The 26,368-nt window shown below is 46.2% G+C and overlaps 1 protein-coding gene across 2 annotated transcripts; it reads right to left on the reverse strand.

Moving 5' to 3' along the window:
• Positions 1-1,314: 1,314 nt before the first annotated feature.
• On the reverse strand, positions 1,315-26,368 carry Pkd2l2 (polycystin 2 like 2, transient receptor potential cation channel). 2 transcript variants are annotated; one of them, XM_087896171.1, is made up of 14 exons: positions 26,288-26,368; positions 25,763-25,864; positions 23,310-23,443; positions 21,141-21,397; positions 18,769-18,990; positions 13,842-14,070; positions 11,062-11,232; positions 10,290-10,471; positions 7,608-7,728; positions 7,314-7,415; positions 4,488-4,552; positions 3,312-3,369; positions 1,920-2,032; positions 1,315-1,407 (listed from the first exon to the last, which is right to left on the reverse strand). In XM_087896171.1, the coding sequence occupies exons 1-14, from the start codon at positions 26,316-26,318 to the stop codon at positions 1,323-1,325; spliced, it is 1,872 nt and encodes a 623-aa protein (XP_087752297.1). In that variant the 5' UTR covers positions 26,319-26,368; the 3' UTR covers positions 1,315-1,322. The 2 variants fall into 2 exon arrangements, with proteins under 2 accessions (XP_087752297.1, XP_087752298.1); XM_087896172.1 differs by lacking the exon at positions 25,763-25,864 and having other exon boundaries at positions 26,288-26,363.

The following is a 26,368-nucleotide window of genomic DNA, read 5'->3' on the forward strand; positions in this document are numbered from 1 at the left end:
CACTCCCAGACCCCCAAGACAGTGTTTCATGTATCTGGTCTTGAAATCGGTGTGTAGCCAAGGACCTTTAACTCCTGTTCCTCTCTCTGCATCCTAGTGCCAGAATTAGTCATGTCTTGTTGCAGTGAATTACCACATTATGAAAAGTCTGCCCTCCTTGCTTTGAGGAAGGTAACATTTATTGGGCATGGTGTGATGTGTACCTATAGTCTCAACTGCTCCAGAGACCACAGCAGAAGGATCCCTTGAGCCCAGGAGTTCAAGGCCAGCCTGGGTGATTTTTTTTGGGTCGGTGTGTGTGTGTGTGGGGGGGGTTTCAACACAGGGTTTGTCTGTGTAGCCCTGGCTATCCTGAAGCTCATTTTGTAGACCAGGCTGGCCTCTGCCTCTGCCTCCCAAGTGCTAAGATTAAAGGTGTGTGCTACCACTGCCCAGCAATTTATTAATGTTTTAAATATATACACTGAGCATTAATGTGCAAATTGAGTGCTGAGGTTGAATATGGTGTTGCTTTGACCTATAGGACAGAACATAGGTCTAGTCTGGAGGGGTTTATATAGCCTAGGAAAGTAACATTTTCCTCCAGTTTCTAAAGTACTAGTCATACACAACTTTCCAACAAGAAGGCTCTCAAAGGTCCCTTGTCTGTAATTTCCAGACAACTTACGACCTTAATATATGCCATCCTTTTTGTTTTTAGGAAACTTGAAATATTGTTGTTTAGAAACAAGGTGAAATCTGCATTTGAAATTTCTGTATTTAACTACAGAGTTGTTGTATATGACTTTTTCTAGGCATTTTGGAGTCTAGAATGGAGATTATTTTATGTATGTTGTTCATACATAGTATTTTCCCAAAATCTTATGACTTTACCTCTGGCCAAAGGAAGTGAGAGCCTGGGATGTGCCAGGGTTGAAACTACCAACAGTTCATCTGTCTCTACCTCCCATCCAACTATTGGCGATCTACCCTGTGACCTTAGAGATCTGCCCCATGACCAAGAAGCATTGTCTGTGCTTCCCTTTTACACTCCTGTGCATATTACAGGAAGCACTTGGTAAGTGTATGGGTGGTACAGTGGACTCTGTTCAGCTGCACTCAGTTCATGGAAGTCATCCTGTTAGAACTGATAGCTGCTTCAACACTTTTAAGTGCATCTTGGCTGGAGACGTAGCGTGGTGCCTAGCATTAGCAGGACTCTGCACTCAGTCCCCAGCACAGTGGAAGCAATGAAGTAACCAGAGAGATGGCGACGTGTGTAGGAGAAAATGCAGTAAGTACCTCACAAAGCATTGCACCTCATCACAGTCTTACCTCCAGTGTTACTGTAGCTTTCGCATCACTTGGTTTAGTTTTAAACTGATGTAATGTAATTCCTTTTCCAGCTCCACAGCATATAAAAAGAGTCTAGAAGAGAGTTTAAAAGTTAGGAGTGATACGCGTGATAGCTGTGTGCAGTAGACAGCTTATTAACGCCTGCGGTGACGTGCTTTGAGAGGGAGAGGGGATGGCATCTCCCGAGTCACATTTCATAGGGCAGCGGTAGTGCTGATGGGAAGCTTGTGAGAACAGCCCCACTGTGCCCTTTCATCTAGAGGTGGAACGTTCATCTCACTTTGTGAAATATATGTGTATGTTTTTACCTGCATGTATGTCTGCACCATATGCATGCATGGTGCAGATGCTCTCCAGGACTGGAATTAGATATGAGCCTGTGCTCCTGACCACTGAGCCAGCTCTCCAACATGGTGGCCTCACTAAGCAAATGGAGTTGTGTGTTTTAATTTGGAAGCTGCAGCAAATGAAAGAGTCAAGTATAGCAATGTGGTTCTGGCTCAAAATAACACATATAACATGTCTTCGGACTGCATATCCTGGTGTGCCATGTGCCACAGTTGGTACATGCGACAAATGCTTACTCTCGAAATTCTTGCTGAGTGACAGGCTGGTAGTCATCTTGAAGGTCTGTAGAATAATACTTTTTCTCAAGCCTCTCCTTCCACGTTTTCATCTGCTCTGCCCCTTGGATCTCCTGTCAATTTAGAGGACAAATACAGCCTGGCGCTTGGGTGTCTGCGCCAGCAAAGTCACCCCAGAAGACTGGGCAGTGAGATGTGCAGTGCAGATAGGCAAGGGTTCGGGTCATATTTGCTAACTTCATTCTGCTGCCTCTTCCTGGCTTTAACTTATCAAGGCTGAGTATTGAGCCCAGAGTCTCATACATGCTGTGCACTTGCTCTGCCCTAAGCTACACCCCTAACCTCTTAACTGTAGCAGGTGTACCTCAGAATGCATCTGTGGGCATTCTTTGCCCTCCCAGCAGCTTTTCTGTCAGACTTGCACAGATGTGACCCTTTAAATAATCCCTGCCTTGGTTAATGGCCCGTATGCACCGGTGTCATGTATCACAACACAAGTCTTTCACCAGAAAGTGTGGTATTACTGCCCCTTTCTGAGAGAGAGAGAGAGAGAGAGAGAGAGAGAGAGAGAGAGAGAGAGAGAGAGAGAACGAGAGAGAGAACGAGAGAACGAGAACAGAAGCTGCCTCTTCAAGAGGGAGACAGGAAAGGAAGAGACTCAGGCTGTAAACAGGAAGGAAGACCTGCCTGCCTCAGCAGACAGGGGAGGGAGTGGGCATGGCTTGTCTCTTAAAGGGACAGAGCAGATCATTACATTCCCTTCTCTTTTTTATAATAAAAAGACAGGAGGTTAGGCTCCACAGGTTACAGTTGGGGCGGTGGATTCTCAAGACTGCTTCCTGCTTGTTTGTGAGCATCATCTTTGGGGGGGAAACCTGAACTACTAGATGCCCAGGCTGATTATACTGTGGGTCCAAATACACCTGTAAATCTTTTTAAATGCTGGCCGTTGATAGTGCACACTTGTAGTCTCAGGGATGGGGACAGAAGGACCTTTGGAGTTTATTGGCAAGCTGGTCTAGTCCTGCTGATGAGCTTCAGGCCAATGAGAGATCCTGTTTTAAAGGGGGTAGATGGCCTTCTTGGGATAACATCTCTGGTCTGTGCACATACCCACCATACATGAACATACCCATACATACATGCACAAGAAACACCCTCAGATTTGTCAGAATTGACATGAGTCTTTTTAATAGAAATGACCTATTAACTAAATTCTATAAATAGATCTTCATATTCTTTAGGCAGTTTGTTGTGATCTGTCATAAATGGAGAAGGCTCCTGATTTTGAGAGATGTATTGGGGGTTACAACTGTTACCATAAATTATTTCTGTTAATCAGAACTAATAAAGCTATCACTTGTGTTTAGAAAAAAATGAATTAAATCTTACGCTTTCATTAAAGCCTTCTTTTCTGGCTTGCTGGGCCAACTCTCCGGTGGTTTTCCTGCTGTAGATGCAGAATAAGCATGAGAGTAAGAAAAGGCAGCGAACCATTTACAGTCAGATCTACAGCAAGGAGTGGGATTGTGTCATGAGAAAAGACAGTGTAGAACGTTTTTATTTTGATAATTGAATACACTGTGTACTGCATTTGTTGCTTTAGACTCGTATGAGAGACTACTCTATTTTCCTGTCAGAGTCTTCCCTGGGTGGCAAAGTATGTCCTGTGCTCTGTTTTCTATGCCAGCCCAGAGCCTCACATGTGGGGCAAGTCCTCTACCAGTGTCACTGCGGCCTCAGAAATGAAAGGCTTCCTGGGTGTCAGAAAGACAGTGTGCTTAGACTCCCCACACTGAATGGAGAGCCTTAACTCTCATTGTTTCCTCGGTAATACAGGGAGATGTTCCCGTCTTAGCCTCAGTTTAACTTATACTTTCTGACTTTATAATGATGCAGAAGCAGAAACCATACTTTAAAATGTGAGTTTTGGTCTCTCCCAGGGTGGCAGTATGTGGTAGGATTCCCTGACTATGATATGCAGTAGCAGGGAGCCACAGCCACGGTCATGAGGGGAACAGTCACTACAGATGGTGCTGCTGGTAGGTTTTAGAGCTCCAGAGCCAGTAAATTACATGTTACCATACACAACCATCAAATAGGGCTTCTCTTGGCTGGTACTGGCCCACTATAGACTGATGGTAGTGTTTTGAGCATATTTAATATATGCAGGCTAGGCTAGGACCATTTGGTAGGCTAAAGGTGCTAAATGCACTTTCAAGTTAATATAGTAGTTTTCCAGGTATGTAACCCCATCCCATGTTGGACATCTATGTGGAGGCTTGAATGGGAATGTCCCCATAGGCTCACATATGTGAACGTTTGGGAAGGATTAGGAGGTGTGGCCTAGTGCTTATGGTTCAGATGTCAGCTCTCAGCTACTGTGCCAGTGCTGCACCTGCCTGCCGCCAAGCTCCCTGCTGTGATGGTCATGGCTTCACCTCTGGGACAGAGACCCTCAGAACTTTTCCTCTGAAAGTTGTCTTAGTTGTGTCCCTTCACAGCAGTAGAAAAGCGACCACGACATTTTGTATGAAACTTGAAAGTGATAAAATCTTAACGTCTTACGTTTTCTTGTCTTCATTATCTTGAGCTTTCTTCAGTCTGAGTTTCTCGAGAACATTAAGGTAACTCTGGGTTAATTAAAAAAGAGTTTAAAAATTCATCAGAAATTATTTTCTGTATTCTTCACATTCAGTCAAGATCCACGAGCCATGATGTGTTTGTTTTAGGAACTCCTGCCTAAAGAGATGTCTGGCACACTGCCATGATCCCGTCACCATCTCTAGCCCCCCGTTGTGGATGCTGGGGGTGCTGCAAAGGTCGGGGTGGCTGGGGACGAGACCAGGAGGGATCAGGTCTGGGGAGGATGGAGGGAGACAATACTGGGAGAGACAGCTGGAATTGGGGGGCATTTCGGGGGCAAGATAGAAACCTAGTGCAATGGAAACTCCCAAGAATCTACAAGGGTGACCCTAGCTAAGACTCCTAGTAATGGGGGATATGGAACCTAATGTAACTGGGAAGGACTTCCAGTGGAGACACTGGGGCATCAACCCAGCCACAAACCCTTTGACCTACAATCTGTCCTGCCTGCAAGATGTGCTGGGGTACAGATGGGGCAGATTTTGTGGGAGTGGCCAACCAACGACTGGTTCAGCTTGAGACCATGCCCCTAGGAAGCCCACCCCTGACACCGCCCGGAGGGCCAGGGACTGGAGGCTGGATAGCCCAGAGACCTAGGAGAGAACCAAACATGATCAGCAAAAAGGAAAAAAAATTAATGAAATGATTCTTAATGTTACTCTGTCATACTCATAGTAGATAGGAGCCTAGATAATCGTCACCAAAGAGACTTCAGCCAGCAACTGATGGGAGCAGATGCCAAAACCACAGCCAAACATTAGGTGGAACTCGTAGAATCCTGCAGAAAATGGGAAGGAAGGATGGTAGGAGCCAGAGGGCCAAGAAAATCCACAGAAACAACTAGCCAGGACTTATAGGAGCTCATAGAGACTGACAGTCAGGGAGCCTGCATGAGTCTGACCTAGGTCCTCTGCCTATATTTTATGGTTGTGTAACTTGGCCTTCTTGTTTGACTTCAATGGGTGCTGTCTCTGAATCTTTTGCGTGCTTTTGAGACCCCCTTCTTCCTACTGGGTGGCCTCATCCTTAATGTGAGGGGATGTGCCTAGTCTTGGTACAACTTGATGTGCCATGTTCAGTTGATAGCAAGTATGTTAATACTCTACTGTGTACAACCAACATCATACTCAGGACATCAGAGATGAAACCTACAGCTGAGCTCATTGTGGAGACGCCATCTTAGCAGCACTGTCTCAGACAAAGCGCTGCGCCCACAAGGCCACAGCTACTGACCTCTGGGAAGTGCTCTTGGAACTGCAGGGTGTACAAGCTGGTCAGGAGGAGTGCTGGCGAGTTCTGTGTCAATTTGGCATGAGCTGGAGTCATTTGAAAAGAGGGAACCTCAGTTGAGAAAATGCCCCGACAATAGCAGAGTCTGGGGGACATTTTCCCGACAAGTGACCAGTGGGGAGGGCCCAGCCCACTGGGGCAGTACCCCCTTGGGCCCATGATCCTGGGTGGTCTAAGAAAGCAGGCTGAGTGTGCCAGTAAAAGCATAACTCCTCTGTGGCTCCTGCCTCAGCTCCTCTGACTTCCCTGGATGATAGGCTACAGGCGGTAAGCAGAAATAAACATGTTCCTCTCCAAAGCTTATTTTAGTCATGGTGTTTTATCACAATCACAAGGAGCTAAGACAGGACAGGGCAGATCCTACTGTCCAGAACAGAACGTTAGCAAGCACAGCTGTGAGGATACTCATTTCAGGGTAGGAAGTGCTGTGAGCAGAAGCCAGAGTGGGAATATGTGTTACGCAGCCTGTACTTGGGTTAGCAATATTCCGGTAGGACTGCTGTTAATTCAAGGTCAGCCTGCTCTACATAGCAAGTTCCAGGCAAAAGTGCACCATGAGACCATGGCTCGGGAAGAACCAAAGCAAACAAACAAAAACCAACCAAACTGGAGCTCACAGTATAATATACAGAGGATAGAAAAGTAGAAATTAGCTCATGACAGCTGAGGGTAGATTGGGACTATGATGCGTGTGGGTGGCTTGGGAGAGCCGAGTGAAGAAATTTGGCTGAATTTGATAGGCCCAGGTAACCTGCTAGACTGACTTAAAGTTGAATGACCTGGGGTCAGGCTAGAACAGGTAAGAGGATGTTATCATATGGGAAATGATCTCTTGGTGGTAGAGTTTAAAGGGTCCTTGAGATAGTGTGAGCAAGACCTGCATTGGCAGAGAAAAATTACAAACCTTGGGGACAGGTGATCAGAGAGCCACCAGGACAGAAAGTCCAATGTTGGAGCCAGGAGAGGCTAAATAATCCTGCCATGAATGTAAGGAGAGTGAGGCAGACAAGGAATACAAAGGTTGGGTTTGGCTGTGGAAATTTCCTACTATCTAACTTGACAAACTTTTGGGAGCAACGAAATAGTTTCCATCTATTACCCGACAATGCTTCGTATTCAGTATTTGGTGGCTTTGGCCAAACTGTTGGAGCCAGAGAGGCTGGAGATGTAGCTCAACTGATAAGAGTACTTACCTTGCATATATGAAGCCCAGGTTCCATGTCAAGCAACACGTAAACTGGGCATGGTGGTACATGCCTGGAATCCTGGGACCCAGGGGGTAGAGGCAGGAGGATCATAAGATTACTCTTGGCTGCATAGTGGGTTTGAAGCCAGCTTGTGAGGCATGAAACTCTTTCTCAACCAACAACAAAACAACCCGGAGGGCACGTGTCTCATGGAGGGTTTAAGTGATACAAAGTGTTTTAGAATTATAATTAGGAAAGTAAGTTAACTAACCTTCTTAATTATTTTACCAAGCTCAAAATCAGGTCTTCTGCCTATTGAGTAGTCCGCCTTCACTTCAGAATATGTGTCGTTGATTATTGCCAAGAACATGTTCTGAGGAGAAACAGTCAAATAATTTTCTCAATAAAAACTTACTTAGGGGTGGGCGTGTAGCTCAGTGTTAGAGTGCTTGTCTAGTACTGAGCTTGGTCCTCAGCATCCCGTCACATGCACACACGCATGCACATGTGCAGCTGGGTACTGCAGCAAGTGCCTATAGTTTGGTTTCTTGGGTGCTGTTCTTACCAGCAGCACGAAGAACACAAAGAAGATGAACGTGATGAAGTAAATGGGCCCCAAGATCCAGTTGGCTTGCTGGATACCAGCAAAGTTAAAGTCTCCAAGGACAATCCGAAATTGTGCAAATCTTTGATGAGAAGAAAGAAAAACATTAGGAAATGTCCAGCTCTTCATTTACAAACATGACAACCCGGGGTTGCTAATAATGTCTCTGGGTGCGGAAGGCACATGTTCTTGATTTTCTCTTCAGTGCTGGGGACTAAACCCAAGACCTCACGCACGCTTTACCATTGAGCCACCACCCAGCTCCTCCCCTCTGGCTTTAATTATGCTGCCACAGCATCCTAAAATCAGACAGAGCATGGTAGAACACGGGGGAGGTTGAGGCAGGCGGTCAGGAGTTCAGTGTCAGCCACATTACATAGCAAGTATAAGGCCTTTGTAGACTACATACTCAGCACCCTCTCCCAAAGGTGGCTCTGCTGGGAAAGGGCCTGTCACGAGAGCAAAACCTGAGTGTGGGCCCCAGGCACCCATGTGCAAGCTGAGCATGGAGGTGCATGTCTGTGATCCAGGTGCGGGGCAGGGGTGGGGTGGGAGGCAGAAATAGGTAGATTCACTGACTGCCACCAAGTGAGCTCCAGGTTCAGTGACAGGCAGACCCTGTCTCAAAAAATATAATTGCGGGGTGGAGATGACTTAGCAGGTCAGGATGCTTGCCCCCAAACTTGAGAAAATAAGGCTCCCACATGCTGTCCTCTGACCTTCACATGTACACTCCCCCCCGCCCACACGCACACACAATTGAAAAACCAAGTAGAGAGAGATTAGGGAAGCACCGATGTGTCCCTCTGGCCTCCAACCTGCACACACGTATGCACACGCTCACACAAATCATATGTACAGCACACATGTACACACATGCAAGGAACAAAACAAGGAACTTCAATAGCTAATCATGCAGTTGAGGAAATGGTAAATGTCCAGTTCCTCTTCATGTGCCCACACATACAACAGAGTATCTCTCGGTCACAGGGAGAGGGTTCATGTGCCCACACATACAACAGAGTATCACTCGGTCACAGGGAGAGGGAAATGCTGTCACTTGCAGGCAAGCGGATGGAAGAGGAGGACATCATAGTAAAGTCAGTCACAGACAGAAGAACAGCGTTGCTTTTGTCTCATGGATGGGAACACATGAATAAAGGATGACCCAAACATGGAGGAGGGATTGTCAGCCACTGCGAAGGCGTAGCGGGGATGTACTAGCACTTTCTGTCACTGTCCAGGGGAGGAGTCCACAGAAACTGGAATTTTCTCTACAGATAGAGGTCGTTCTATCTACTCAGGAGATAAACTGTAACCCACACTGGACGTGGTGGCTTATCCCTATAATTCTAACACTCAGAAGGCTGAGGCAGGGTCATTGCTGTAAGCTTGAAGTCAGCTTCAACATAAATCTGTTTTTTTTTCTTTTATACTGGGTCTACTAGCTAGACTGGCCTTGAACTTGTGATCCTCCTGCCTTAGTCTCTCTTCTTTCTTTTCCTTTTATCTGTCTGTCTGTCTGTCTGTCTATCTAATTTTATTTTTTGAGACAGGGTTTCTCTGGAACCCACCTTGTAGACCAGGCTGGTCTTGAACTCACAGAGATCTATCTGCGTCTGCCCCTCCCCCCCAAGTGCTTGGGATTAAAGGTGTGCGCCACCAATGTCTGGCTTGCCTCAGCCTCCTGTGAATATAGGTGTATGCCCCATACCTTCCTTTTATAAAGCTATTTTTTTTAAGATTTATTTATTTATTATGTATACAACATTCTGCCTCCATGTATGCCCGCATGCCGAAGAGGGCACCAGATCTCATTGCAGATGGTTGTGAGCCACCATGTGGTTGCTGGGAATTGAACTCAGGACCTCTGGAAGAGCAGTCAGGGCTCTTAACCACTGAGCCATCTCTCCAGCCCCCATAAAGCTATTTTAAAAAATATTTATTATTATGTATACAATATTCTGTCTGCGTGTATGCCTGAAGGCCAGAAGAGGGCACCAGACCCCATTACAGATGGTTGTGAGCCACCATGTGGTTGCTGGGAATTGAACTTGGGACCTTTGGAAGAGCAGGCAATGCTCTTAACCTCTGAGCCATCTCTCCAGCCCCTATAAAGCTATTTTTAGGTATTAAAAAAGTTATATGTTTTTGTATTTAAAAGGGAGTCTGGCTGTATAGCCCAGGTTGGTCTCAGCTCAAATCCTCTTGCTTCGGCCTGCTGAGTGCTGGATATAAGCGTGCACCCCACCACACCTGGCTTTAGACCGCTGCTGTGAATCACAAGTCTGGCACATAAGCAGGAGCAATCCAGTTACCAGGGAAAACCTACTCTGAAGACGACTTCTGTGGGGAAGCACAATTTCCTCTGCTCAAGGGTGAGTGCTCTGGAAACACTGGGACCCACTTCCGTTACATATTCTCACTTCCGGTGAAAAATTATTCTTCTAACTTGACCTTACCAACGATTGAAAAACAGACAGCACCGCCCATTTTGGTTGTCCACGGGCAGACTTCATTTTGAGCGTGATGGATATTTAGCCTTAAGTGAACTACAGGCCCAGCTTTAAAAGAAGTGTTTGTCCCGGGCTCGCTGTGGCTTCCCAGGCAGAGAGCATAAAGAAAGTTGTGCTAAGAGCTTACATGGAATTTTGAAAAGTGGAAAAGTCATCGACCTGTGACCCGAAAACAAGGAACCCCAGCTGGGCATACGCGGAGAATATAATAAAGAACATGACGGCGAACCCCACTATGTCCTTCATGCAGCGGGACAAGGTTGACGACAGCTGAGACATGGTCTCATTGAAGCTTATGAATTTGAATATCTGAAAGAGAGAAAACAAGAGTCAGTGTACTCACTATACTCAGAGCGGCTTAGAAGCAGGAAAGTTAATTTCAGAAGAATCCATCAAGGAAACGGAGGCAGTGGGAATCAAGGGTGTTTAGAGGTGTCAGTGATCATTTAGAGGTCAAATTAATATCTTGTTTACGTTTTGGGGTTTGTATGGGTGGGGGGGGGCTGTGGGGAGAGTGTGCCACAGAGCAGAGGTGGAAGTCAGAGGGTAGCTGTGAGAATTAGCCCTGTCCCAAGGAAATGCCGGCCACCAGGCTTGGGGAGCACCTTCACTTGGTGCCACATTACTTTCAGAATTCACTTACTGCCTGGTGGCGGTGACGCACACTTTCAATCCCCGCACTTGGGAGGCAGAGGCAGGTGGATCTCTGTGACTTTGAGCCCAGCTTGGTCTACAGAGTGAGTTGCAGGACAGCCAGGGCTACACAGTGAAACCCTGTCTTGAAAAACAAGCAATAAAACAAAAATGTACATACTAGTGGGAGACTCCCCCTCCACACAAGGTAATAGCTTTCCTAATACACATTTACTTGGATTATGTAATAAAAGAGATGTGAATACCTTTATCCATGCAAAGAAGATAGTAATTGCAATCATGTTGTTGTAGTAGATTTGCCAGTATGCGAGGAAATAGAAGTCTGGGTAGTTTTCAGTGTTTTTCAGCAGTCGTCCGAGCAGGATAAAACTCTGCAGGTTACAGTATGCGTAGAAAGAGACAGCCAGAAAACACAGCTGCAGGGGAAGATGGCAAAGGCCACCATAGTCAAGAGGTAGTTGGAGACCATCTCTCTCTAAATTTCTTGCAGCCTTTGAAAAAGCATTCATTAAATGCTTAACAAAAGGGAGGAAAAGATAGGATCTAGGCTTTTAAAGTAATTTTGTGAAAAGTGACTTACCACCCGGCGGTGGTGTCGCACCACCTCCCAGCACTCGGGAGGCAGAGGCAGGCGGATCTCTGTGAGTTCGAGGCCAACCTGGTCTACAAGAGCTAGTTCTAGGACAGGCTCCAAAGCTACAGAGAAACCCTGTCTTGAAAAAAAAAAAAAGAAAGGAAGGAAGAAAAAAAGAAAGAAAGAAAGAATGAAAGAAAGAAAGAAAGAAAGAAAGAAAGAAAGAAAGAAAGAAAGAGAGAAAGAGAGAGAAAGAAAGAGAAAAGTGACTTATCAAGTCTAGTTTTATCTAGGACACAAGGGAGACCCCCAGCCAATCAACCCTGCCTGTGACTGCTCAGCAGGGAATTTGGTCAAACTGAGTCCGAGAACATACAAATGCCTCTCTTGTCAAGTCTGCTGCCGTTATCTGTGCTTTCACACGGAACCGCTCTTAGAATTTCACGCATCCCCATGGCCTGGTCCCTGGTCCCAGTTACAGCACAGCGAGGTAGCAGGCAGCTTGCGGAGCGGCCCCTGTGACCAGTTCTCTGTCGCTCCTCCCTTCCAATCCACGACTTGGGGGTGTGAGGTCACACTGTCTCCAGCTATCGGAGCCCGCAGGCTGTGAGCTGCGGTGATGGGGAGCGGTGACAGAGTGACAGCAGGCTTTACTCGGAGATGAGGAAGCCTTTCCGGCAGAGGCCGGTACCTGACCTCCCGCCTCCCGCATGTCTGCATGTGGCCTGCAGAAAACTGTGCCCAGCTGGCTGACTAGGGCAAAGCCTTGCCGTGTTTTCCCACTGTCCTTTGCAGCTCGGCCTTCCAGCTGTGGTCTTGACTGCTTCTCTGCTTGGCAGGGTGATAGCCCATGCAGAACATAGCTATTATAGAGACGGAAGTCGCTCAGTTTACACTTCAAATATTAGAGTCACTATGTCTCACAAAAAAAAAAAGACACTACTTCCTGGTTGTCCTAACCTGCCTGCCCGTCGCTCGATGGTCTGAGGGCTTCTGCGTCACCCCACCCAAAAGATGAATCTTTCATACTGTGGAATACTAAAACCAAACCAAACAAAAGCCTGCAGTCAACATAAACGCACCTCCTCAGGATGCCGTACCGAGCTCTTTGAACACCTTTGGATCCAGGTTATCCAAGGCATCGGAGATTTACAACTGCTTGGAATTTTTCCTTTGACAAACACACAAATGTGGGACACTAGAAAGGCAGACGGGGCACGTTTCTCTTTGTGATGTGTGGTACGTGGATGCATACACCTGGGTGAGCAAGCAGAGGCTGACGGAGGACGTCGGGTGTCCCTTTCCTTATTCCCTGGAAGTAGGGTCTCTCCCTGAATCTGGAGCTGACAGCAAGGCTCAGCAACCCTCCTGCTTCTGCCCCACACAGTGCTGGGGTTACAGGGATGCATGGCTACTCCCTGCTTCTCTACATGGGTGCTGGGACTCAGCCTCAGGTCCCCATGCCTGCACAGCAAAAAGTCTTACCCACTGAGCCATCTTCCTGTAGCACAAATAATAAAAACCCAGAGACAGATACTGGGGTTCAGCTCGAAGGTCAGAAGAGTAAAGCAGCCAGCCACTGGCTCATACCTCTAACTCAGACTGAAATGATGATTCTGCCTCCACAAAACCTCAGACTGAGCCTGAGACCTGACTCCTCCTGTTTTATATTCCTCCCTAGGGCTGGGATTAAAGATGTGCACCACTACTGCCTGGCTTCTGCGGCTAACTAGTGTGGCTACTGGGATTAAAGGAGTGTGCCACCACTGCCTGGTCTGCATGGCTGATCAGTGTGGCTGCTGTGCTCCCTGAAACTTCAGGCAAGCTTTACTTATTAAAATATGAACGACATATCACATCTTCCTAGGCCATTTTCTCATTTTAAATTTAGGTCTCAATACGTTGCCCAGGCTGGCCTTGAACTTCTGGAGCCTCCTACCTCAGGCTCCCAGACAGTTGGGGTTATAAACACTCTGTGCTAACCCTCACACAAATACATTTTGGGGAGTGTGGATATCAAGACTCCTTACGTGTATTGAATCACACATGGCACACACTTTCAATTCCAGCACCCAAGAGGCAGAGCGTGGCAGATCTCAGTGAGTTTAAGGCCAGCCTTATCTACATAACATATTCAGGGACAGCCAGGGCTCCAAAGACCCTGGGGAGGAGAGAAGTAAGGAGGAGGGGGACAAGAAGGGACTCATTTCTTATGGAGCCTTATGGAGTCCTCTAGGCTCTTGCTGGCCCTCTCAAGGACTACATCAGAGAGAACCAACATACTTCTCTTTTAGGGGAGTAGGATTAGACTGCCCTATGACAGCTCATTTTATATTTGATACTTGTAGCTTTTCAAGTAAGTCTTGGATGAAGAGAAAATCTTGTGTTTTATGCATGTCCAGCCGCCGGGAGCAGATGTGAGCCCTTAGGTCACACCGTGGCTATACTCACCGCCAAAAGCAGCATCTCCAGCCAGTTCCAAACGCTTTTGAAATAGGCGAACTTAAACTCGTTCAGCTTTCTCAGTTCTTGTGTTATGAAGACGAAAAGGAAAATACAGAATATGATCTCACAGGACGCGATGAAGTAATCGTAGTGGGTAACATATCTGAGGAGCTTCACGGAGTAGAACTGCCACGAGGTGAGGAGCCCGCCCGTCGCCGGGAACTCTGCCACCAGCCTGGAAATGGAGTCCGTGAAAGCTTTTCTAGGCTTTAGTGTTTAAGTTGCTGTCAAATTTCTAAACCAATAATGACATATACCTCAACGTTGATCACTTATTTTGTACAAAACCCGTTTCCTTGGAGGCGGGAGGGATGGCTCAGTGGTGAAGAACACTTCCTGCCCTTCCAGAGGACCAGGGGTTCAGTTCCCAGCTTCCACACGTGGGCTTACAACTGGCTGTAACTCCAGGAAGTCACAGAGTCGTGACATTAGCAGTATTAGTCTGGTTAACTTCAATGTTTGTGTCCTGGCTGGCTTTATGTCAACACAAGCTAGAGTCATCGGAGAAGAGGGAACCTCAATGAGAAAATGCCTCTGTAAGATCAGGATGTAGGTAAGCCTGTAGGGAATTTCTTAATTAGTAATTGATGCCCCGCGGAGGGCCAGCCCATTGTGGGTGGTGCCATTCCTGGTCTGGTGGTCCTGGCTGCTCTAAGAAAGCAGGCTGAGCAAGCCAAGGAGAGTAAGTCAGTAAGCAGCACCCCTCCATGGCCTCTGCATCAGCTCTTACCCTGCTCCCTTCATGATGAGCCATGGTTGGACAATGTGAGCTGAAATAAACCCTTTCCTCCCCAAGTTGCTTTCAGTCACAGCTTTTTATCACAGCCATAGAAACTCTAAGACAGTGTATGTGCTGGAATATACATGAACCATGTTTTTAAAAACATAGAGACAGTTTGGCAAGATGGCTCAGGCCTGCCAGCAACCCCGACAATCTGAACAGGGTCGGGTGGTGGTGGCACACACCTTTAATCCCAGCACTTGGGAAACAGAGGCAGGTGGATCTCTGTGAGTTCGAGGCTAGCCTGGTTTACAGAGCAAGTTCCAGGACAGCCAGAGCTGTAACACAGAGAAACCCTGTCTCAGAAAACAAACAAAAACAAAACCCAAAGATACTTATAGTCTTATTTATTGGTGTCACCTTTCCTATGCCCTGACAAGTCCCACAGCTCAGAGAACACAAAAACAAGGCTGTGGAGTACTAACTTGCTTCTGCCCATCAAGCCCTGCCCTGTGGTTCCTGCAGCAAGTCAGGGCTCCTCTCAAAACACAGCTCTTTATGTCAGAGGAAGGAAATACGTTGCTCTCCTTGGCTGGCTTATCAGAGACCTCGCTGACCTCTCAACATCAAGATCACACAGTCTGCTAAGACCAGTATTTTCTGGTTACCTTAGGACACAAAGAGCTATACAAACAGAAGTATAACAACTTATTTCCCAAAACAAAACACAGAAAGATTCTGAGGCTGTTCACTGCTGTTCTGGGTTCTCCACAATTTATGGTAATTAAGAACTGGCAGTAATCTAAGAAGCCACTGTTTCTGCACAACCCTAAGGGTACCCCAACCGTAAGTGCAACTGTTTTCCTACCTGAAAATGCGAGTGACATGCTGCCCAGCAGGCATCAGAACTGTTTCCTTTTACACGCAGTACACACTCGCCATTGGGTAAGGGAATGAAAGAGAAGACACATGCAGACCAGCAAACAAAAGGGGGAGACAGCAGAATTGACTCAGTTTCTCTGACAGGGTATAGGAGAAGTAAATAGAAATGATTGTAGTGTTGACCACTGCTTCCTTTTTTTAAAAAAGTTTCTTTTGTTTACTTTGTGTTTGTTTGTTTTTTGAGACATGGTCTCTCTTCATATCCCTGGTTGTCCTGGAACTCACTACGTAGACCAGGCTCAACTCAAACTCAGATAGACCTGCCACTGCTTCGGAGGACGGGGGTAGAAGGTGTGCACCACCACGTTCAGCCTGACCATCGCTTCTTAAACTGAATTCAGAGTCATAAAAAAAAAAAAAAGCGACAGTAAAACATTTCCAGATGCACAATGACTGAAACTTAGTTCAAATCAAATGTGCAATGAATCAGACGTGTTTCTGGCTGGGCCAGCACCGCAGAACTTCACTGCAGCCCATGCCCAACACACAGCTCTAGCAAGGCACCGAGCACTGCTTCACACCACACACCACCGATGCAGACGGCCTCAAACACCTGCGTCAGATTCCTGAGCTCTGTGTGAATTGGCGTTTTTACCACATGTGGAGTCTTTTGCTCCTAGAGAAATGGAATGATGGGATTATGGGAGAGGCCCTGTTTTAAACTGGGGTAAGGGGAGAGAAAGGAGGGAGAGAAGGGGGAGAAAGGAGGGGAGAGGAGAGAGGGTGAAGAGGGGGGAATAGAGAAGGGGAAAAGAGGGAGGGGGAGAAGGGGAGGGAAGAGAGAATGAAAAGAGAAAAGGAGAAAGAAGAAAAAATGCTGCTTGAGATACTCACTTGAGCTATTTAAAAAAATAATAATGAATTTTGACTTGGGATTAGGTTAGAATTTCCAGCAATTTCTGTCATGGCTCTGAACCTACTTCTACCATTTGGTAATACTTATGTGATGTGGTCTTCTCAGCATTGACAATTATAAAATCCATATATCAATCAAATCTGAAACATGCTGAAGATGCTCTGTCTACAGCCTCTATAGCACCAAACATTCAGCGGAGATTTGTTTAATGTTGCCTGTCTCTCTGGCAGCTATTTCCCATTCTTCCTTCCAAACAGGAAACTGACTGTGTTTAGCTATCCGCCTGTCCTATCACTCAGGGAATGGAGGTTCACTTTTCTGCTGGACACAGTCAGCGTGTGCTGTTTCTTTTCCCGTGTTTGATCCTAGAACCTCTTCCAAGGCCTGGGTTCAGAGGCGACGCTAACTGAAAGAACTGTTGACTGCTCTTCAGAGCATTCATGACATCTGCCCACAGCTGCTTTTGGTGAGCTGAAGATATGGCTGACACCAAGGAGCCCAAAACAGAAATCACCTGAGAAACATGGAGGCAGACTTTTGAGTTTACCAAGAAAATTATTTGCCTTGATTCTGAAATTGCTCCTACACGGCACAAGTCATTTTTGTTGTTGCTATTTGAGGCTATTGAGATTGGGATTTTCTTTTACAACAAAAGTCTCCAAACTGATCCAGAGGTCAAAGAGCTGTGTTCCAAGTTAGGCCTTGTACCCACTTCTTTCTGTTATCTAACAAGCCTGGCCTCAAAGCCTGGCTTACAATGAATATTTCCTGTGTGTCTACAGACTTCAATGGACCACCCGGCTGAGTCAGTCAGAATGATCTCAGCCAGGCTTGCTAATAGAACCACCATTTGACTGGCTCGACTCCGCATCTTGGAGTTGGCTCAGCTCTGCCTGCCCATCTTCCTCCTGCTTCCAACAAGCCAACGCACACACATCCCTTCACCGCAACTGCAGACATGCAGAGAGCAAACTGACACACAACCGCACAACCCGCTCAGTTGCTGCATATCTGCTAGTATCCCATTGGCCAAAGCAAGTCACATGGTTGAGTCCAACTTCAAGGGCCAGAATAGACCATCACAGTAGTACGTGGCAAGTCTAAGAAGAACCAAAGTTTTGTATACTTTTTGTAGTGTATAATATACTCTAAAAACGTCTAGGATGTGGCCACTGTTACGCGTCATCTGAAATTTAAATAGTTAATTCTAATTGTGAATAGTTAACTCAGACGCATTCACTCGTGTGTGAAGGTCAGAGATCAGAACTGGGTGTCTTCCTCTGTCACTCTCCACCCTGTTTTTTTGAGACAGGATTTCTCACTGATCCTGGAGTTTGCTAATTTGGCTGACCAGTGAGCTCCTGGAACTCGTTCGGCCCCCCCCTCCTGCCCGCACACGGTTTTGCTCATCACTGAATTCGGCTTTTACGTGGGTGTTGGAGACCCAACCGGGTCCTCGTGCCTGCACAGTGCCCTGGTTTCCTGGGAGGAGAGGGGGGTCTTTGTTGTTGGCTTATCAACTTGACACAGGCTAGAGCTAACTGAGAAGAGGGAACCACGAGATAATGCCCAGCTCACTGTGGGGGGTACTGGTCCTGGGATGGGGTCCTGGGTGCTAGAAGCAAGCAGGTTGAGCAAGGCATGAGGAGCCAGCCAGCACCAGCTCTCCACAGCCTCTGCTTCAGCTCCCACCTCAGTGATGGGCCTTGATCATGAGGTGTAAGCCAAGCAAACCCTTTCCTCTCCAAGCTGTTTTTGCCCACAATATTTTAGCACAGCAGTAGAAACCCTAAGACTTATACTTAGGACAAGCATTTTACCACCTGACTTATCTGCCCTGCCCATAACCCAAGAGATTTTAACAATCGGCTTTTATGAAAAAATTATGACATCAGATCTGTACAATTCCGGAAGGACAGAAGTGGCAAGACTACATATCCTCACACCACACAAAACTAAAGCTTTGGTGGCAAGACGACTTCACAGTTACACAAGTCTGACCACCTGAGTTTGCTTCCTGTCACTGTGGGAGGAGAGAACAGACTCCCCAGAGCTGATCTCCACACCTGGCACCATGGTGCACACCTGCGCATGAGCGTGCGCGCGCACACACATGGATCATAAGACCTAGCATATTGTATGTGACTCTTCGTGTTCCTAAATGTGTCCTGAAATAACGAAAAGTCGGATGATGTCGCTCTATTCTCCTCTGCACCCTTGGCAGAATGTCACGTTATCTTAAAGCTGTGACTTTAACCTCAGCACGGGCATGCAGAGACTGCAAAACTGCACCGGAGGCTTTGGGTCCTTTTAAAATTCCATTTGCCAAGATCAATAACTTCTGAGTCACTCACCTGACGATGCAAAACAGATTGACGTTAGCATTGTATACGGAAAAGTCAATAAAAACAACCCTGGTCCCTCGTGTGATCCAGCTGTGGAGTCGAAGGTCAGCAAATTTGGCTTGGGTTTCAGATTTGGATTTTGATAATGTGAATATATACCCTCCGTCTCGGTACACACCGACAAATCCCCAGTGCCAAGGGGCATTGGCAGGAGAAGGCGAGTACTTCCATCTGTTAGACATCAAAAGAACAACGGCAATGAGAAGCCCAGGCGGAAAGCATTCAAGAATTTAAGCTAACCTTTGATTTAAAAGAAGTAGCTTCAAAACAGATGAACTAGAAAGTTCAAAGTAGCCGGGACAATTGAGTTAGGGCCAAGGACCCAGTGTGTTTTAGTGCTTATCACAGGCAATAGACACATCCAATGGTTTTCTGTACATTTGTGGTATGTCTGCATTTATTCATTCACACACACACACACACACACACACACAAACACAATTTTTTGGGGGGGGTTGGTCTTTTGAGACAGAGTATCTCTGTGTAGCCCTGGCTACTCTCTCTGTAGACCAGGATGGCCTTGAACTCACAGAGATCCGCCTGGCTCTCCCTCCTGAGTGCTGGGATTAAAGGTGTGCGCCACCACTGTCTGGTTATTTTTTTTCAAAAAAAAATGTTTCTAGTTAAACCTTCTGGCTTTTAACTTATAATTACAAGAAAACCAAAAAAAGAATATCTTGACCCCCCCTTTTCAGTCTCCCTATTCAGTTTTCCCCAAACCTATCTGAAAGGTGTGTGATTATATGTATGACTTTATTACATTAACAAAATTATATAAGAACTCATGAATGCCCAAACTCACCCAGCCTGGGTTTTATATGTATATATATATATATATATATATATATATATATATATATATATATATATATATATGTGTGTGTGTGTGTGTGTGTGTGTGTGTGTGTGTGTGTGTGTGGCAGTATCCTGTCTCTGAGTAAGATAAATTCCCAAACTCATACAAAGAGTAAGTCAACAGACAAGAAGCCATACATACATCCTGAGATTGTAGGAGGCTATGTAAAGAAAGGAAATGCAATCAGAGTTTGTAAGGAAAATATAGACTAATGAGTAAGGGTGGTCAAGTGTAACTAAGACCGAGAGGCTGAGAGGAAGAGAGGAGGCAGGACCTGGAGGTGGCAGAAGAGAGCTGCAGTGACAGATCGCCTGCCACGTGGAAATACCCACAACTGTAAAATGACAGCCCTTGCAGGACGTGCCTTAGGGACAGGAAGTGGAAGAGCAAAGAACAGCTGTCTCCAGAGAGTGGATGAGCAGAAAAGTCGATCTTTATAAACATTGGAATAACTAATAAATACTAAATACAGAAGGGTCGGCTCTGTCCCCGGCCATGATTATCACAGGACACCTGACCCAGAGAATGTAAACAGCACCGACACCGGGAACATCTTTGTCTAGAGAAGGAGGTACCAGTGGCTTCGGGCTTTCACAGTTCAGTATAAGGTGAACCCCCTCCCCCTATAATTGCCACGAACTCTAACTTCCTACAGCTGCAAGCCCCAACAAACTGTGTGAGCTGTTTGGGCACCTTAGCACGGCAATAGAAAAGTACCTAAGACCGCGTCTTCCGCAGGCATTGCCAGACACGATGACGAGGAACATCGCTGCCCCCTTTAGTACTGGAGCCACAGACATCACTAAAGTTGGGCACAGTGAGGAGGGAGGAGAAGGCGGAGGATAACTCAACACAAGCATAAAAGCCAGCTGTTGGGGCAGGAATCTATAATCCCAGAGCTGGGGTAGACACCATTGGGTCCCTGGAGCTCTTGGCTGATCGGTCTAACAGAACTGATGAGTTCCACCTCTAATGAAAGACCCTGTCTCAAAAATGAAAGCTGGAATGATTTAGAAAGACACCTCTTTTTTAACACTTAAAAAAAGATTTATTTAATTGTTATGTACGCACACCAGAAGAGGGCACCAGATCTCATTACAGAGGGTTGTGAGCCACCATGTTTGCTGGGAATTGAACTCAGGATCTCTGTGGTGCTCTTTAACCACTGAGCCATCTCTCTGGTCCTACAGAGACACCTCTTGTTGATATCTTGGCTCCACATGCATACACACATGCAGACAGAGTGATGTTTTACCCGCCGTCCAGTGTGACTATACATTTCATCAACCCTCCCACCCCTATCAGATGGGGTTGCTCGTGTGTTCTGAGCGCAGCTATAGCCCAGGCTTCTTCCCCTGCTGTTTACAGAGAAAACCACTGCAACCAGCAGCTCCCAGCTCCTGTCACTCACAGCACAGATACAAAGGCACCTGCTAGAAAAGGTCACCGGTTTCATACTGCTTACTCTGTATCACTTTTGAGGCCAAAATCAGACAGGTCTTCGTTTTCAGCTGTGTATTTATCGTAACAGTCGCTCACCAGCGACTGAAAGGCTGAGTAGACCTTGCAAGTGTTGTTGCGGACTCTCAGCTGCCGTACCCTGGGGACTCCGAGAAGAATGTTCTCGTAGTAGATGCGGCTGCTGTTCTTCAAATTGTACAGCTGCTGGCTATTGTACCACGAGTCCCAGTACAAGCCCTCCAGAAGGGGTCCTTCCATGAACTTCACAGAGAAGGGCAGATACCATGGGAAGAAGAAAGAGAAGAAGAAAAGCCTTCATGCCAACAGAACCTGTAGCCACACGTGGGATTCTGAGGGTAAGTATTGACCGAGACGCCACTTCCGGCAATGCCAAATGCTGCTGGCGAAGGCCACAGCGATGGCTATTCCTCACTGTCCCTGTTCCATCCTAAGTGATCCCAAGGATGGCTTTCCCCATTTCTTGTTGTCTCTGCCACCGGCCACACAGACAATGAAAAGAGCGAGGACGATTTCTGTCCCTCCTTTCCTACTCATGACCTCTTGGATCTTATCTCACACTGATCTTTTCTTACTAGGTTTGCCTTGTCACCAGGACAGAATACCGGCCTAAATGCCAGTGTAGGGGAGGAAAGATTTGTTTCAGTCCGCCTTAGCAGAAGAGTGTGGCAGAACAGGGCGGTTCAGACCACGGTGGCCAGGAAGCACTGAAATGGCCGAGCTTGCTGCCCAATCCCCCAGGTGGCTAACCCTCTCAGAACCAGGCCGTCACAGGCACACCCCAGGTCTGCTCCGCCACCCTGCTTCTTTAGGGTCTTAAGCTAACTACCGTGTCCACCCGTGCTCAGAAAATGACGGTCTCCTGGGTAAATTTCAGCTTCCCAGTGCGGCATTCATGATCTGACCTTTGTCCATTCGTTTCTACTTCATCTTCTCTGGGCTCGCACTGCAAATTCAGCTCCACAGGCACCGCACACAGCACACGCTCCCTATCCTGCACACAGCACGCGCTCCCTATTCCAAGGACACCTTACGACCCTTTAAAATGCGGCGTCCACACTGCTATCAGTTTGGGAGAGCCTTCCCTCACTGCCTCCCTAATCTTTTAAATCCAAATGTTTGTGACACGGAGACCAGACGTTCTCCTGCTTGGTTACTCTTCCTTCCCCGTGACTTGTGCTACAGGTAACAGAAAACGTGTGTATCCCAGTACGAGTGCGGAAGGAGCCACTCTCATGTGATTAAACCCAAAAAGTCAAGCACACATTGCTTTTTTTAAAAAAAAATTTATATAGCATATTACTGTAACATAGCAGGAAGTTGCATATATAAAATTATGAATATTATCCTTTCTGGGCAATTAAGATTTTGTAAGAGCCAGGTGGTGGCGGTGGTGCATACCTTTAATCCAGTGCTGGGGAGGGGATGGGCAGAGGCAGGCGGATCTCTGTCAGTTCAAGGCCAGCCTGGTCTACAAGAGCTAGTTCCAGGACAGGCTCCAAAGCTACAGTGAAACCCCATCTCAACCCCCCCTCCAAATAAGAATTTGTAATACTGTCACTCATATGGATTTTACATACACAGTGCCAGGCTGATATTAGTGCTCACATAACAAGTCTTTTTCCAAGGGAAATGGGAATATTTGAGAAAAGTATCAAAAATGTGAACTTAAAAAAGAACAGTATCACATTGTGAACATAAAGATTCACAATAAAGGGGCTGAAGAGATGGTTCGGTGGTTAAGAGCACTGCTTGCTCTTCCAGAGGACCCAGGTTCAATTTCCAGCACCCACACGGCAGCTCACAACTGTCTGTAAACTGTCTGGAACTCCAGTTCCAGTCCATACATCATACACATCTCCCTCAGACATACATGCGGGGAATACACCAAAGTACATAAAATAAAAATAAATTTAAAAAAGATTCACAATAAATGCCACTGGTTGATTTTCTAATAACGAAATAATACTCATTTTTATTAATTCCTTTAACAAATATTCCCTGACCATTTCCTACATGAGGCAAGGGTTTATAGACTGTGAATTTGTCTTTTTTTTTCCCTTCACTTAGTAAGCAAGCACTGTACCACTGAGCTAGCCTCTAACCCTTGGCTGATGGGCTATAGAATGCTACTTCCTCAAGTCACGCATCTTACCTTCCAAAAGTCAGCTATGCTGCGGATGGACCTAAAGCTGCTTCTCTCATCGCTGGGGAGGGGCGTGTCCACAAACAGCGATGACATCACTTTGTTTAAGTAGTACATATGTGGATTGACCATCCCAAAAGTCACTGAGGAGAGAATTTCTTGTTTCAGTTTGTAATTTAGCATCCATCTTCAGCAGCATTCAAAAATATTCATTTCCCTTGGTATAAGTATAATTTTTTACATTTATTTTACATTACGCAGACACACACACACACACACACCCTGGTACAAATGTGGAGGTTAAAGGACAACTTGTGGGAGCTGATTCTCTCCTATTATTATGTGGGCTCCAGGGATTGGGACTGAACTCAGGTCACCCTGCTCGGTTGCCAAGTGTCTTTATCCCTGAACAGTTTCACCAGCTCTGCTATATCTACTTATTAAAGCCAGAAATAGACAAATCTTTTTCAGCCCTCGTACTAAAGGGAGACATGGGTTCTTCAGTTTTTATACATATATATTTAATATTTTATCTTTAAAAAATGAAGTCAAGCCAGGCGGTGGAGGCACATACCTTTAATCCCAGTGCTTGGGAGGCAGAGGCAGGTGGATTTCTGTGAGTTCAAGGCCAGCCCGGTCTACAGAGGAAGTTCTAGCACAGGCTCCAAAGCTACACAGAGAAATCCTGTCTCAAAACGTGCCCCCCCCCCCCAAAAAAAGTCAAATTCGGGCTGGTGAGATGGTTCCACACTTAACAGTACTTTCCATGAAAAGCCAACAAGTAGAAGGGGAAGAAGAGAAACAGCCACGCAGAGTTGTTCTCTGACCACACATGTATGCGCCCCTGATTCATACACACATACACAAATATTTTTTAAATGAGATCACATTATATCCATGATTCTACTGTTGGTTTTTTTCTTTACATTAAAACAGGCAATACCACCTTGAATTCAACCAGTTATAAATATCATCATAAGGATGCTATCTTTTACTACAGAGTTACACCATAATTATGGAATGTTTGGAGTGTGTGCACACACAGACGTGCACATGGGTACTCATGCATGTGGGGACTAGAGCTCAACATCAGGAGGCATTACTCAGGAGCCACCCACCCTGGTTTCAGTTTTGAAACTGGACCTCTGATTAGCCTGGACCTTTCAAAGTGGGCCAGGTTGGCTGAACAACAAGCCCCAGGGGCCTGTTTCTACCTCTCCAGCCCTGGGACTACATCATCACCACACTCTGCTTTTCTGCATGGATTCTGGGGACCAAACTCGGGTTCTCATATATGTGCGGCAAGCACTTTACAGACCGAGTTATCTAGCCCAACACATAGAGCACTTACACCCATGCTTTGGAGCCTAGGAAATTTGTTTAAAGATTTTTAAGCAATAATCTTTCTTTCTCCTCTGCTATAAACTATCTTATTTTATTGCCAGAACTCCCCAGTTAAAGCAAAAACAGTATGTGGGGCGAGCAAGATGGTTGAAAGGGAACATAGTGCATCATCAAGTCTGACAAGCCGAGTCGGGCATGATGAAGGGGGGAACCAATGTCACACGCTGTCCTCTGGCCACCATACATGCTGTCACACGCACACAGCAAGTGAGCGTATGCCATTCTCCAACAGTTATGTTTATTCTGCAGTGGTTAATGAATCACCTTACTGTAGATGTAGGCTGTTTTAAATGTTCAAAAATCTCTGAATCGGTGGGACTATAAATAATCTTTTGGTTTATATTTTCTACTTTCTAAATGCTTGACAATAAGCATGTATTTGTGTTATCTCTATAACTAAGCCTTTATTGACCAGTACCTTATCTGGTTGGCCACAATTGTCTTTAATCTTGAGCACCCAGCCCTACAGTACCAATTAACTGTGTCATTGGTACACAGGCTACATGTTCGGAGAGGAGAGCAATCCTGTATGCTAGCTTCTAGCTACATGCATTGGGCAGTTTAAATACAGAACATCACCAAGTTTTTCACCCACTAAATTGATGCCATGGGCCCACGGCAGCAGGGGCGTGTAGTAGATTGAGATGTTCTCCTTGCCTGCCTTTAGTCAACACAAGTGTATTTTATTATTAATAATGCAGTAGTTTAGTGACAAGGATGAGGCTTATGGTCGTCCCCAACCTTTACGTTGGGTCCCTTTTGTACTTTTTATTTATGGAATGAAACCAATATATCTCTATGGCTCTGAAAGAAATTAGATTCAATTGTCAGCCCGGGGGACTATGTTTAAATAGATTCTCCAAATTTAAAAAAAAAATCATATTCAGTCAGTGTTGACCATGGAAGTTTTCCTTTAACCTGTGGCCTAGCTCTGCCCCTTAGAAACCATCATAGGATAATGATCTCTAAAATTTCTCAGCTCTCTGAGTCTTTACTTTTCACGTCTACATTTGAACTACTAGTTCAATTGGCATGTTTAGCTATGGCTGTGTACTTACGTATACACAGATTTATTAAAAAAACAAAGTAGAGTAACAACTCCTCAAGCGTGGTGTTAACTTCTGCTTCCCGTCTGTAATGCAAGTCATGTTTGGAAGTCCCTGCGAGATGTAAAACAAACATTTCTTTATATTACCGGGTAGCAGTAATGTATGTAAGTAACCAAGATGGGGAAAACAACGATTTTTAGTGCCTTCTGGTTCCTTTTTACTTCTCACTACTAAGTTTTGCTATGGAGCGGGCTGTCATCCTACGATTTTCACATACATCACAAGTGTTTCCCCCACGGTTCTGTTAAGACACAATCAAACACCTGCTTCTGTCCCTAATGCCCTCATCGAAGCTTCTGGGGAAGAGCAGGTTCAGCTACGGAGAAAGGGCTCCAGCTGCAGCGGCCAAGGGCGCGACTCCCTCAGCGACCCACACCCACGGAGGTGACAGCCTAGCAAGGGACTGCACGCTTCCCTCGGTGACAGCGCTGGATATGTGGGTCAGAATTCCTTCCTGGGTACAGCCACCCTCACCTCCTCGGTACCACCAAGTGGCGTCGGCCATCGCGGACTGGACCTCACGGTCCGTTCCACTACGCCCGTTCCACCCTCTGC

This window comes from Myodes glareolus, chromosome 13, assembly GCF_982192425.1.
Source record: "Myodes glareolus chromosome 13, mMyoGla1.1, whole genome shotgun sequence".
Lineage (NCBI taxonomy): Eukaryota > Metazoa > Chordata > Mammalia > Rodentia > Cricetidae > Myodes > Myodes glareolus.

Coding starts and splice junctions, on each gene's coding strand:
- Pkd2l2 (XM_087896171.1), bottom strand. CDS start 26,318: ATGGCCGACGCCACTTGGTGGTACCGAGGAG. Junction 18,991..21,140: donor GGCCTCAAAAGTGATACAGA/GTAAGCAGTATG, acceptor GATGTCTAACAG/ATGGAAGTACTCGCCTTCTC. Junction 3,370..4,487: donor GATAATGAAGACAAGAAAAC/GTAAGACGTTAA, acceptor CTGCATCTACAG/CAGGAAAACCACCGGAGAGT.